Source organism: Hyperolius riggenbachi, chromosome 9, assembly GCF_040937935.1.
Source record: "Hyperolius riggenbachi isolate aHypRig1 chromosome 9, aHypRig1.pri, whole genome shotgun sequence".
Classification (NCBI taxonomy): Eukaryota; Metazoa; Chordata; class Amphibia; order Anura; family Hyperoliidae; genus Hyperolius; species Hyperolius riggenbachi.
In genome coordinates this window covers 295,125,926-295,139,677 of record NC_090654.1, presented here as the reverse complement: position 1 = coordinate 295,139,677, position 13,752 = coordinate 295,125,926, and the positions used below count along the sequence as shown (strand labels likewise).

The following is a 13,752-nucleotide window of genomic DNA, read 5'->3' as shown; positions in this document are numbered from 1 at the left end:
CACCAGAGGCCGGCTGCGTGAGGGGACGTCTTCTGCCAGGTGAGTAAATGCTTTTTCTTGCAGGTGAAGTGTTTGCCCACATTGTGTACTTTTTGTACTGACATGTTTGCCCGCAGTGCGTTTATCTTGTACTGACATGTATGCCCGCAGTGTGTTTATCTTGTACTGACATGTATGCCCGCAGTGCGTTTATCTTGTACTGACATGTTTGCCCGCAGTGTGTTTATTTTGTGCTGACATGTATGCCCGCAGTGCGTTTATCTTGTACTGACATGTTTGCCCGCAGTGCGTTTATCTTGTACTGACATGTTTGCCCGCAGTGTGTTTATTTTGTGCTGACATATATGCCCGCAGTGCGTTTATCTTGTACTGACATGTTTGCCCGCAGTGCGTTTATCTTGTACTGACATGTTTGCCCGCAGTGTGTTTATTTTGTGCTGACATGTATGCCCGCAGTGCGTTTATCTTGTACTGACATGTTTGCCCGCAGTGCGTTTATCTTGTACTGACATGTTTGCCCGCAGTGCGTTTATCTTGTACTGACATGTTTGCCCGCAGTGCGTTTATCTTGTACTGACATGTTTGCCCGCAGTGCGTTTATCTTGTACTGACATGTTTGCCCGCTGTGCGTTTATTTTGTACTGACATGTTTGCCCCCATTGCGTTTATTTTATGCTGACATGTTGCCCGCAATGCGATTATTTTGTGCTGAAATGTTGCCCGCAATGCGTTTATTTTGTGCTGAAATGTTGCCTGCAATGCGTTTATTTTGTGCTGACATGTTGCCCATTGCGTTTATTTTGTGGTGTCTGGGGTAACTGTTGCTGCATTTATTATTTAATGGTCATAGTTGGCTGTGTTTGCTGCTTTGGGGTTATAGCATACTATTAAATAGCATCACACAGTTTCTGCACACCCATGATGTGAATCCACGTTTGACCACATCACGGCGTAAACACTGCTTTCTTATGCCTCGCTGTTGCATCATTACGTTAGCTCCGCCCATAAAATGTCATGGCCACGCCCATTTTTCGCGCACGCTGCAGACAACACATTTTTCGCCGCCGCACCCCCTATTTTTCGGCACGGCGCGCTCCGCGCGACGCAGCCGCCCCCCCCCCCCCCGTCCCAGGTTGAGCCTACAAAAATCTGGTCACTGTAATTGTATACTTGTTGCTATATACATTGCAGCCATGCCAGCAATGATAAGAGGAGTCATTTCTCCCAGGAAGGACCTGTTGTCTGAAACATGAACTCTACCATCATTGCTTCCTGGCTTATAGTCACACACTATCAGAGGTCCACAGGTCCCCAGCGCTCCCACCACCTGGTCCGGCGTCCGCAATCTACACCCGGAGGGCAGGCAGTCCACCAGGGAGACCACTCACAACCAGGAATGCTATCACGAGTGTGTAAACACCTGTATTCGTAATTTAAATGAGCTTTAATTAGTTTAGGAGTGTGGCGGGGACATAAGGGGCTATTTACCCATAAATCCGCGTCCTGCCTGCTTTCCAAATACCTAGCACGCGTCCCATTGGTTGCGTTACAAGCCTCGCCAACCCGCACTTCCTCCTTCCGGCTTGAAGGAGGAAATGCGAACAGTGAGGCTTGTAACGCAACCAATGATGTTTAAAGAATAAAACACCATCATCCAACAGCTCTGGATAGAGTTCTGCTTTAGCCAGTGTGGGAGGCATATATGACAGTCATGTGATGTAATGTGACAGTCATGTGATGTAATGTGACAGTCATGTGACGTAATGTGACAGTCATGTGATGTAATGTAATGTGACAGTCATGTGATGTAATGTGACAGTCATGTGATATAATGTGACAGTGATGTGATGTAATGTGACAGTCATGTGATATAATGTGACAGTCATGTGATGTAATGTGACAGTCATGTGATATAATGTGACAGTCATGTGATATAATGTGACAGTCATGTGATATAATGTGACAGTCATGTGATATGCTGCAGTCCTTTTTATTCTTTTTCAAAATTGGCATGCTAACATTGAAATCCCTACACCTAGGCCCCGAACACCTGAAGGATTTGTTGCAAGTTACTGCGTCACACCTCTCACAACCTCAGATCAAAAGAATCCATTAACTTGACCACGCCCAGAGTTCAACTAAACACCTTGGGAGCCAGAGCTTTCTGTCATGCTGCCCCTACCCTGTGGAATGCCTTGCCAAACTTAATCAAGACAGCTCCAACCCTGGACACGTTTAAATCATCAAAACTAAAAAAAAACCTGGTTAGTCTGGCATTTATGATCACATAACATTTCCCCTGTACACATCACTATGTACTGATCTGAGACATAACTATGCGTTTTGGGTCCTCGGGGAGAAAAGCGCTTTTTTTCGTTGCTGTTGCAAAAGCCCACCTTGAAGAAAGTGTGCAGGATTCCTTCTTCTGCCCCATATGGGAGGCCGGCAGCAATCACATAGGTGGAGAACTTGCCTTTATTCTAGGAAAGAAACACAACAAAGCTGCTCACATGTAGATAACACCTCCTGACAGCCTGTGGTCCAGCAGAATTCTCACATTCCTGGACCTAAATCATCTGTAAAGGGCACTTTCCCTTCCATTATAAAACAGCCATGAACAAGGACGGCTTCTTCCTGCTGGACGCACACTGGGGAAAATCACGGCTGTTTAGCTGCTACACAATGAACACTGAGAGGTGGGCACACAATGCATTCCTGATGGCCGCTCACAAATTGGCAATTTTCTTGCATTCGTTCACATTTCTATTTTTTGCGCCTGGAAAAATACTGCTTATGTTTTGCTCTCTTCTGCATGACTCAAGCGTTTTAACGTCAATGCCACAAACTTGTGTAAAAATCACACTTGTAAATGCAAATACAGTGAAATGTGATTTCAGTTCTTTGTAACCACAGCAATAGCTCTCTGTTTGGTGTACAGACTGCCCAGAAAATCCCACCTTGCAGCATGTATAATAAGCCACATAGAGCAGAAGCAAAAATTTCCAGAGAAATTCCAGTGGAAAAGACAAAGGGCTTGATTCACAAAGCTTTACGCGCGCACTGCACAGAGCGCAGGGCGCTCCGCGCAAAGTACCCATTACAGCCTATGGGACTTAGCGCGCAAAGCTTAGCGAGCTATCTAATGGAGAAATTCGGTGCTAACCTACTTAGCACCCTGGTTAGCACATCTAAAGACTATAGACGTGCTAAGTAGGTTAGCACCGCTTTGTGAACCAAGCCCATAGCCTGCCATGAAAGGCCCTGTCCTAATGCTGCCAAGACTGGTGGGTCTCAGGGTATAAAAAGTAGGGAAGCAAGTTGCAATAATGTTTGGCATTGGCCAAACTAAACCGAGAGAACTTAAAGGACAACTGAAGCGAGAGGGACATGGAGGCTGCCATGTTTATTTCCTTTTAAGCAATACCAGTTACCTGGCTATCCTGCTGATCCTCTGCCTCTAATGTGTTTAGCTATAGACCCTGAACAACCATGCAGAAAATCAGGTGTTTCTGACATTAATGTCAGTTCTGACATGATTATCTGCATGCTTGTTTCGGGTGTGATTCGGATACTACAGCAGCCAAACAGACCAGCAGGGCTGCTAGGCAACTGGTATTGTTTAAAAGGAAATAACTATGGCAGCCTCCATATACTTCTCACTTCAGTTGTCCTTTAAAGAGAAACAGTAACCAAGAATTGAACTTTATCCCAATCAGTAGCTGATACCCTCTTTTACATGAGAAATCTTTTCCTTTCCTCAAATGGATCATCAGGGGGCGCTGTATGGCTGATATTGTGGTGAGACCCCTCCCACCGTGTGATGTCAGGGCCATGGTCCTGGCAGTTTCCTGTCTGTGAACCTCACTGCATTGTGGAAAATATCTGTTTACAGCTGTTTCCAACTGCCAAAAAAGCAAGCAGCATCTCCTTCCACTGACATCACATGCTAGCAGTAAAAATGTCACCACCAGTGATAAATGTCAGAATGTAAATCAGGGAGAGGAAAGATTTTACAATGGGCAAACACTGACTAAATCATTTATACATAATTATTGTAAAAATGAAGCACTTTTTTTATTACATTATATTCACTGGAGTTCCGCTTTAACTAAAGGGATAATAGTATTGTGTTGCAGCATTGACTCTGCAGGTACTCACTGACTTCCCCATCTTAATGACGAGCTTTTCAACATTGATGTGATCCTTAAAGTTTAAGTGGCATTTCCTTCTCCGATAATCATCTTCAGTGAACGGGATTTCCGGATCATCCTGTAAAGAGAAGGCAGACGCTATTGTACATTGCATGTCACAGACACAAGGCAATACTGAGACAACACTCAATATTACGCAAAATCTCCCGCCAATCGGACCGATTCCCATCTGCATGAAATCACAACACGCGTATGATTCCCATAGACTGATAGCCGGTGCCGGTAGTCTATGGTGGGCGACACGCGCATGGAAACACGCTAAGGATGCAAAAAATTGTGCACAGGAAACCGCTGGTGTTTTCTGCAGACACTAGAGTGGCCTCTCCCTCTCTTACTGCTGTTCTGTTACCTCACATCTGTGTTCTGAGGTGACAGGAGCTGCTGTGAGGGGTGTGGCCTCTCCCTCTCTCACTGCTGTTCTGTGTTACCTCACATCTGTGTTCTGAGGTGACAGGAGCTGCTGTGAGGGGTGTGGCCTCTCCCTCTCTCACTGCAGTTCTGTGTTACCTCACATCTGTGTTCTGAGGTGACAGGAGCTGCTGTGAGGGGTGTGGCCTCTCCCTCTCTCACTGCAGTTCTGTGTTACCTCACATCTGTGTTCTGAGGTGACAGGAGCTGCTGTGAGGGGTGTGGCCTCTCCCTCTCTCACTGCAGTTCTGTGTTACCTCACATCTGTGATCTGAGGTGACAGGAGCTGCTGTGAGGGGTGTGGCCTCTCCCTCTCTCACTGTTCTGTGTTACCTCACATCTGTGATCTGAGGTGACAGGAGCTGCTGTGAGGGGTGTGGCCTCTCTCACTGCAGTTCTGTGTTACCTCACATCTGTGTTCTGAGGTGACAGGAGCTGCTGTGAGGGGTGTGGCCTCTCCCTCTCTCACTGCAGTTCTGTGTTACCTCACATCTGTGATCTGAGGTGACAGGAGCTGCTGTGAGGGGTGTGGCCTCTCCCTCTCTCACTGTTCTGTGTTACCTCACATCTGTGATCTGAGGTGACAGGAGCTGCTGTGAGGGGTGTGGCCTCTCTCACTGCAGTTCTGTGTTACCTCACATCTGTGATCTGAGGTGACAGGAGCTGCTGTGAGGGGTGTGCCTCTCCCTCTCTCACTGCTGTTCTGTGTTACCTCACATCTGTGATCTGAGGTGACAGGAGCTGCTGTGAGGGGTGTGGCCTCTCCCTCTCTCACTGCAGTTCTGTGTTACCTCACATCTGTGATCTGAGGTGACAGGAGCTGCTGTGAGGGGTGTGGCCTCTCCCTCTCTCACTGCAGTTCTGTGTTACCTCACATCTGTGTTCTGAGGTGACAGGAGCTGCTGTGAGGGGTGTGGCCTCTCCCTCTCTCACTGCTGTTCTGTGTTACCTCACATCTGTGATCTGAGGTGACAGGAGCTGCTGTGAGGGGTGTGGCCTCTCCCTCTCTCACTGTTCTGTGTTACCTCACATCTGTGATCTGAGGTGACAGGAGCTGCTGTGAGGGGTGTGGCCTCTCTCACTGCAGTTCTGTGTTACCTCACATCTGTGATCTGAGGTGACAGGAGCTGCTGTGAGGGGTGTGCCTCTCCCTCTCTCACTGCAGTTCTGTGTTACCTCACATCTGTGTTCTGAGGTGACAGGAGCTGCTGTGAGGGGTGTGGCCTCTCCCTCTCTCACTGCAGTTCTGTGTTACCTCACATCTGTGATCTGAGGTGACAGGAACTGCTGTGAGGTGTGTGGCCTCTCCCTCTCTCACTGCTGTTCTGTATTACCTCACATCTGTGATCTGAGGTGACAGGAGCTGCTGTGAGGGGTGTGGCCTCTCCCTCTCTCACTGCTGTTCTGTGTTACCTCACATCTGTGATCTGAGGTGACAGGAGCTGCTGTGAGGGGTGTGGCCTCTCCCTCTCTCACTGCTGTTCTGTATTACCTCACATCTGTGATCTGAGGTGACAGGAGCTGCAGTGAGGGTGTGGCCTCTCCCTCTCTCACTGCTGTTCTGTGTTACCTCACATCTGTGTTCTGAGGTGACAGGAGCTGCTGTGAGGGGTGTGGCCTCTCCCTCTCTCACTGCAGTTCTGTGTTACCTCACATCTGTGTTCTGAGGTGACAGGAGCTGCTGTGAGGGGTGTGGCCTCTCCCTCTCTCACTGCAGTTCTGTGTTACCTCACATCTGTGATCTGAGGTGACAGGAGCAGCTGTGAGGGGTGTGGCCTCTCCCTCTCTCACTGCTGTTCTGTGTTACCTCACATCTGTGATCTGAGGTGACAGGAGCTGCTGTGAGGGGTGTGGCCTCTCCCTCTCTCACTGCAGTTCTGTGTTACCTCACATCTGTGATCTGAGGTGACAGGAGCTGCTGTGAGGGGTGTGGCCTCTCCCTCTCTCACTGCTGTTCTGTGTTAGCTCACATCTGTGTTCTGAGGTGACAGGAGCTGCTGTGAGGGGTGTGGCCTCTCCCTCTCTCACTGCAGTTCTGTGTTACCTCACATCTGTGATCTGAGGTGACAGGAGCTGCTGTGAGGGGTGTGGCCTCTCCCTCTCTCACTGTTCTGTGTTACCTCACATCTGTGATCTGAGGTGACAGGAGCTGCTGTGAGGGGTGTGGCCTCTCTCACTGCAGTTCTGTGTTACCTCACATCTGTGATCTGAGGTGACAGGAGCTGCTGTGAGGGGTGTGGCCTCTCCCTCTCTCACTGCTGTTCTGTGTTACCTCACATCTGTGTTCTGAGGTGACAGGAGCTGCTGTGAGGGGTGTGGCCTCTCCCTCTCTCACTGCAGTTCTGTGTTACCTCACATCTGTGATCTGAGGTGACAGGAGCTGCTGTGAGGGGTGTGGCCTCTCCCTCTCTCACTGTTCTGTGTTACCTCACATCTGTGATCTGAGGTGACAGGAGCTGCTGTGAGGGGTGTGGCCTCTCTCACTGCAGTTCTGTGTTACCTCACATCTGTGATCTGAGGTGACAGGAGCTGCTGTGAGGGGTGTGCCTCTCCCTCTCTCACTGCTGTTCTGTGTTACCTCACATCTGTGATCTGAGGTGACAGGAGCTGCTGTGAGGGGTGTGGCCTCTCCCTCTCTCACTGCAGTTCTGTGTTACCTCACATCTGTGTTCTGAGGTGACAGGAGCTGCTGTGAGGGGTGTGGCCTCTCCCTCTCTCACTGCAGTTCTGTGTTACCTCACATCTGTGTTCTGAGGTGACAGGAGCTGCTGTGAGGGGTGTGGCCTCTCCCTCTCTCACTGCAGTTCTGTGTTACCTCACATCTGTGATCTGAGGTGACAGGAGCTGCTGTGAGGGGTGTGGCCTCTCCCTCTCTCACTGCTGTTCTGTGTTACCTCACATCTGTGATCTGAGGTGACAGGAGCTGCTGTGAGGGGTGTGGCCTCTCCCTCTCTCACTGCTGTTCTGTATTACCTCACATCTGTGATCTGAGGTGACAGGAGCTGCTGTGAGGGGTGTGGCCTCTCCCTCTCTCACTGCTGTTCTGTGTTACCTCACATCTGTGATCTGAGGTGACAGGAGCTGCTGTGAGGGGTGTGGCCTCTCCCTCTCTCACTGCTGTTCTGTATTACCTCACATCTGTGATCTGAGGTGACAGGAGCTGCAGTGAGGGTGTGGCCTCTCCCTCTCTCACTGCTGTTCTGTGTTACCTCACATCTGTGTTCTGAGGTGACAGGAGCTGCTGTGAGGGGTGTGGCCTCTCCCTCTCTCACTGCAGTTCTGTGTTACCTCACATCTGTGTTCTGAGGTGACAGGAGCTGCTGTGAGGGGTGTGGCCTCTCCCTCTCTCACTGCAGTTCTGTGTTACCTCACATCTGTGATCTGAGGTGACAGGAGCAGCTGTGAGGGGTGTGGCCTCTCCCTCTCTCACTGCTGTTCTGTGTTACCTCACATCTGTGATCTGAGGTGACAGGAGCTGCTGTGAGGGGTGTGGCCTCTCCCTCTCTCACTGCAGTTCTGTGTTACCTCACATCTGTGATCTGAGGTGACAGGAGCTGCTGTGAGGGGTGTGGCCTCTCCCTCTCTCACTGCTGTTCTGTGTTAGCTCACATCTGTGTTCTGAGGTGACAGGAGCTGCTGTGAGGGGTGTGGCCTCTCCCTCTCTCACTGCAGTTCTGTGTTACCTCACATCTGTGATCTGAGGTGACAGGAGCTGCTGTGAGGGGTGTGGCCTCTCCCTCTCTCACTGTTCTGTGTTACCTCACATCTGTGATCTGAGGTGACAGGAGCTGCTGTGAGGGGTGTGCCTCTCTCACTGCTGTACTGTGTTACCTTACATCTGTGTTCTGAGGTGACAGGAGCTGCTGTGAGGGGTGTGGCCTCTCCCTCTCTAACTGCAGTTCTGTGTTACCTCACATCTGTGTTCTGAGGTGACAGGAGCTGCTGTGAGGGGTGTGGCCTCTCTCACTGCTGTTCTGTGTTACCTCACATCTGTGATCTGAGGTGACAGGAGCTGCTGTGAGGGGTGTGCCTCTCCCTCTCTCACTGCTGTTCTGTGTTACCTCACATCTGTGATCTGAGGTGACAGGAGCTGATGTGAGGGGTGTGGCCTCTCCCTCTCTCACTGCAGTTCTGTGTTACCTCACATCTGTGTTCTGAGGTGACAGGAGCTGCTGTGAGGGGTGTGGCCTCTCTCACTGCTGTTCTGTGTTACCTCACATCTGTGATCTGAGGTGACAGGAGCTGCTGTGAGGGGTGTGGCCTCTCCCTCTCTCACTGCAGTTCTGTGTTACCTCACATCTGTGTTCTGAGGTGACAGGAGCTGCTGTGAGGGGTGTGCCTCTCTCACTGCTGTTCTGTGTTACCTCACATCTGTGATCTGAGGTGACAGGAGCTGCTGTGAGGGGTGTGGCCTCTCCCTCTCTCACTGCTGTTCTGTGTTACCTCACATCTGTGATCTGAGGTGACAGGAGCTGCTGTGAGGGGTGTGGCCTCTCTCACTGCTGTTCTGTGTTACCTCACATCTGTGATCTTAGGTGACAGGAGCTGCTGTGAGGGGTGTGGCCTCTCCCTCTCTCACTGCTGTTCTGTGTTACCTCACATCTGTGTTCTGAGGTGACAGGAGCTGCTGTGAGGGGTGTGGCCTCTCTCACTGCTGTTCTGTGTTACCTCACATCTGTGTTCTGAGGTGACAGGAGCTGCTGTGAGCGGTGTGCCTCTCTCACTGCTGTTCTGTGTTATCTCACATCTGTGTTCTGAGGTGACAGGAGGTGCTGTGAGGGGTGTGGCCTCTCCCTCTCTCACAGCTGTTCTGTGTTACCTCACATCTGTGATCTGAGGTGACAGGAGCTGCTGTGAGCGGTGTGCCTCTCTCACTGCTGTGCTGTGTTACCTCACATCTGTGTTCTGAGGTGACAGGAGCTGCTGTGAGGGGTGTGGCCTCTCCCTCTCTCACTGCTGTTCTGTGTTACCTCACATCTGTGTTCTGAGGTGGCAGGAGCTGCTGTGAGGGGTGTGGCCTCTCCCTCTCTCACTGCTGTTCTGTGTTACCTCACATCTGTGTTCTGAGGTGGCAGGAGCTGCTGTGAGGGGTGTGGCCTCTCCCTCTCTCACTGTTCTGTGTTACCTCACATCTGTGATCTGAGGTGACAGGAGCTGCTGTGAGGGGTGTGCCTCTCTCACTGCTGTTCTGTGTTACCTTACATCTGTGTTCTGAGGTGACAGGAGCTGCTGTGAGGGGTGTGGCCTCTCCCTCTCTCACTGCTGTTCTGTGTTACCTCACATCTGTGTTCTGAGGTGACAGGAGCTGCTGTGAGGGGTGTGCCTCTCTCACTGCTGTTCTGTGTTACCTCACATCTGTGATCTGAGGTGACAGGAGCTGCTGTGAGGGGTCACATAAATATGGGCGCAGTGCGCACTGATATACTTGGGAGTCGCTCGATAAAATTGCAGGCCATGCAGGGGCGGATTTATGGAACGGCGGCTCCCCTCCCCCAGAGCCTCCCCCCTTCCCTATGCAGAGTCTCGAGCAGAGCGTAAATAAGAGGTTACTCCCCCAGCTCTCTACATTCCACTGACCAGATCTCCCTTCAGTCGGGGCATCTTTAGCTACCTAATACTTGGAGGTAACTCAAGCTACTTAATATTGAGGGTACTTCTTGTTACCTAATACTAAGGGGCACCTGTGGCTACCTAGGCCGGGAAGGGGAAGTAGGGAGAAGGTGAAAGCTGGACCAGACAGCACAATTATAGTGCGATTTGGCGGGGGTTTGTAGGTTCATGGTGGGCGGAGTCTAGGGTGCCAGAAAACCTGTGCCTGTGATGTAAATCTGGGCCTGAGGCCATGGGACTGCACACTATAGAAACTGTGACTATACATATAAAATTAGCGGACGCCACGGCACCTGCTATTGATAGCTGCAGTTTTCTATAGTGGGCGGTACCGGCACCTGCTATTTATAGCTGCAGTTTTCTATAGTGGGCGGTCCCGGTACCTGCTATTTTGTCAGGCGAGTCCGGGGCCCAACTTTACTGTTACACCCGCTATTAGCAACATTTCACTACATGGATGGGTATGGCGGCACCCATTAGTGTTAGGTATAGATTGGGGAGGATTAGTGTTAGGAGTCTGTGTGGGGTGGCTGGGGTTAGGCATATATAGGAGAGTTAGTGTTAATGGAAACTATCAATACCTAAGTGCTCTACAATGACAATGTACAAATAATGTCCAAGTAGCAGTGTAAACATTTTCCTACTACTGAAAGTAAGCAGATGCAGGCAGTCATAAGAAAGCAGAGCAGAAAGTAAGCAGATGCAGGCAGTCATAAGAAAGCAGAGCAGAAAGTAAGCAGATGCAGGTAGTCATAAGAAAGCAGAGCAGAAAGTAAGCAGATGCGGCAGTCATAAGAAAGCAGAGCAGAAAGTAAGCAGATGCGGCAGTCATAAGAAAGCAGAGCAGAAAGTAAGCAGATGCAGGCAGTCATAAGAAAGCAGAGCAGAAAGTAAGCAGATGTGGCAGTCGTAAGAAAGAAGAGCTGAAGGTAAGCAGATGCGGCAGTCATAAGACAGCAGAGCAGAAAGTAAGCAGATGCAGGCAGTCATAAGAAAGCAGAGCAGAAAGTAAGCAGATGCAGGTAGTCATAAGAAAGCAGAGCAGAAAGTAAGCAGATGCAGGTAGTCATAAGAAAGCAGAGCAGAAAGTAAGCAGATGCAGGTAGTCATAAGAAAGCAGAGCAGAAAGTAAGCAGATGCGGCAGTCATAAGAAAGCAGAGCAGAAAGTAAGCAGATGCAGGCAGTCATAAGAAAGCAGAGCAGAAAGTAAGCAGATGCGGCAGTCGTAAGAAAGAAGAGCTGAAGGTAAGCAGATGCGGCAGTCATAAGACAGCAGAGCAGAAAGTAAGCAGATGCAGGCAGTCATAAGAAAGCAGAGCAGAAAGTAAGCAGATGCGGCAGTCATAAGAAAGAAGAGCTGAAGGTAAGCAGATGCGGCAGTCATAAGAAAGCAGGAATGAAAGTAAGCAGATGCGAAAGTCATAAGAAAGCAGAGCTGAAAGTAAGCAGATGCGGGCAGTCATAAGAAAGCAGGAATGAAAGTAAACAGATGCAGGCAGTCATAAGAAAGCAGAGCTGAAAGTAAGCAGATGCAGGCAGCCATAAGAAAGCAGGAATGAAAGTAAGCAGATGTGGCAGCCATAAGAAAGCAGGAATGAAAGTAAGCAGATGCGGCAGTCATAAGAAAGCTGGAATGAAAGTAAGCAGATGCAGCAGTCATAAGAAAGCAGGAATGAAAGTAAGCAGATGCAGGCACTCATAAGAAAGCAGGAATGAAAGTAAGCAGATGCAGGCAGTCATAAGAAAGCAGGAATGAAAGTAAGCAGATGCAGGCAGTCATAAGAAAGCAGGAATGAAAGTAAGCAGATGCAGGCACTCATAAGAAAGCAGGAATGAAAGTAAGCAGATGCAGGCAGTCATAAGAAAGCTGGAATGAAAGTAAACAGATGCAGGCAGTCATAAGAAAGCAGGAATGAAAGTAAGCAGATGCAAGCAGTCATAAGAAAGCAGGAATGAAAGTAAATAGATGCAGGCAGTCATAAGAAAGCAGGAATGAAAGTAAGCAGATGCCAGCAGTCATAAGAAAGCAGGAATGAAAGTAAATAGATGCAGGCATTCATAAGAAAGCAGGAATGAAAGTAAGCAGATGCGGCAGTCAAAAGAAAGCAGAGCTGAAGGTAAGCAGATGCAGGCAGTCATAAGAAAGCAGGAATGAAAGTAAGCAGATGCAGGCAGTCATAAGAAAGCAGAGCTGAAAGTAAGCAGATGCAGGCAGTCATAAGAAAGCAGGAATGAAAGTAAGCAGATGCGGCAGTCATAAGAAAGCAGGAATGAAAGTAAGCAGATGTGGCAGTCATAAGAAAGCAGGAATGAAAGTAAGCAGATGCAGGCAGTCATAAGAAAGCAGGAATGAAAGTAAGCAGATGCAGGCAGTCATAAGAAAGAAGAGCTGAAGGTAAGCAGATGCAGGCAGTCATAACAAAGCAGAATGAAAGTAAGTAGATGCAGGCAGTCATAAGAAAGCAGGAATGAAAGTAAACAGATGCATGCAGTCATAAGAAAGCAGAGCTGAAGGTAAGCAGATGCAGCAGTCATAAGAAAGCAGGAATGAAAGTAAGCAGATGCAGGCAGTCATAAGAAAGCAGGAATGAAAGTAAGCAGATGCAGGCAGTCATAAGAAAGCAGGAATGAAAGTAAACAGATGCAGGCAGTCATAAGAAAGCAGCGCTGAAGGTAAGCAGATGCGGGCAGTCATAAGAAAGCAGGAATGAAAGTAAGCAGATGCGGACAGTCATAAGAAACTGGAATGAAAGTAAGCAGATGCAGGCAGTCATAAGAAAGCAGGAATGAAAGTAAGCAGATGCGGCAGTCATAAGAAAGCAGGAATGAAAGTAAGCAGATGCGGACAGTCATAAGAAACTGGAATGAAAGTAAGCAGATGCAGGCAGTCATAAGAAAGCAGGAATGAAAGTAAGCAGATGCAGGCAGTCATAAGAAAGCAGGAATGAAAGTAAGCAGATGCAGGCAGTCATAAGAAAGCAGCGCTGAAGGTAAGCAGATGCGGGCAGTCATAAGAAAGCAGGAATGAAAGTAAGCAGATGCAGGCAGTCATAAGAAAGCAGGAATGAAAGTAAGCAGATGCGGCAGTCATAAGAAAGCAGAAATGAAAGTAAGCAGATGCGGCAGTCATAAGAAAGCAGGAATGAAAGTAAGCAGATGCGGACAGTCATAAGAAACTGGAATGAAAGTAAGCAGATGCAGGCAGTCATAAGAAAGCAGGAATGAAAGTAAGCAGATGCAGGCAGTCATAAGAAAGCAGGAATGAAAGTAAGCAGATGCAGGCAGTCATAAGAAAGCAGCGCTGAAGGTAAGCAGATGCGGGCAGTCATAAGAAAGCAGGAATGAAAGTAAGCAGATGCGGACAGTCATAAGAAACTGGAATGAAAGTAAGCAGATGCAGGCAGTCATAAGAAAGCAGGAATGAAAGTAAGCAGATGCGGCAGTCATAAGAAAGCAGAAATGAAAGTAAGCAGATGCGGCAGTCATAAGAAAGCAGGAATGAAAGTAAGCAGATGCAGGCAG

The 13,752-nt window shown here is 49.0% G+C and overlaps 1 protein-coding gene across 1 annotated transcript in view; it reads right to left on the bottom strand.

Moving 5' to 3' along the window:
* The window catches only part of AK7 (adenylate kinase 7), a 91,474-nt gene that overhangs the window by 39,885 nt on the left and 37,837 nt on the right, over positions 1–13,752 (bottom strand). The window contains exons 5-6 of the mRNA XM_068254787.1: positions 4,159–4,269; positions 2,397–2,480 (exon numbers count right to left, since the gene is read on the bottom strand). Coding sequence (XP_068110888.1) covers positions 2,397–2,480; positions 4,159–4,269 — 195 coding nt within the window. The remainder of the gene's footprint in view (positions 1–2,396; positions 2,481–4,158; positions 4,270–13,752) is intronic.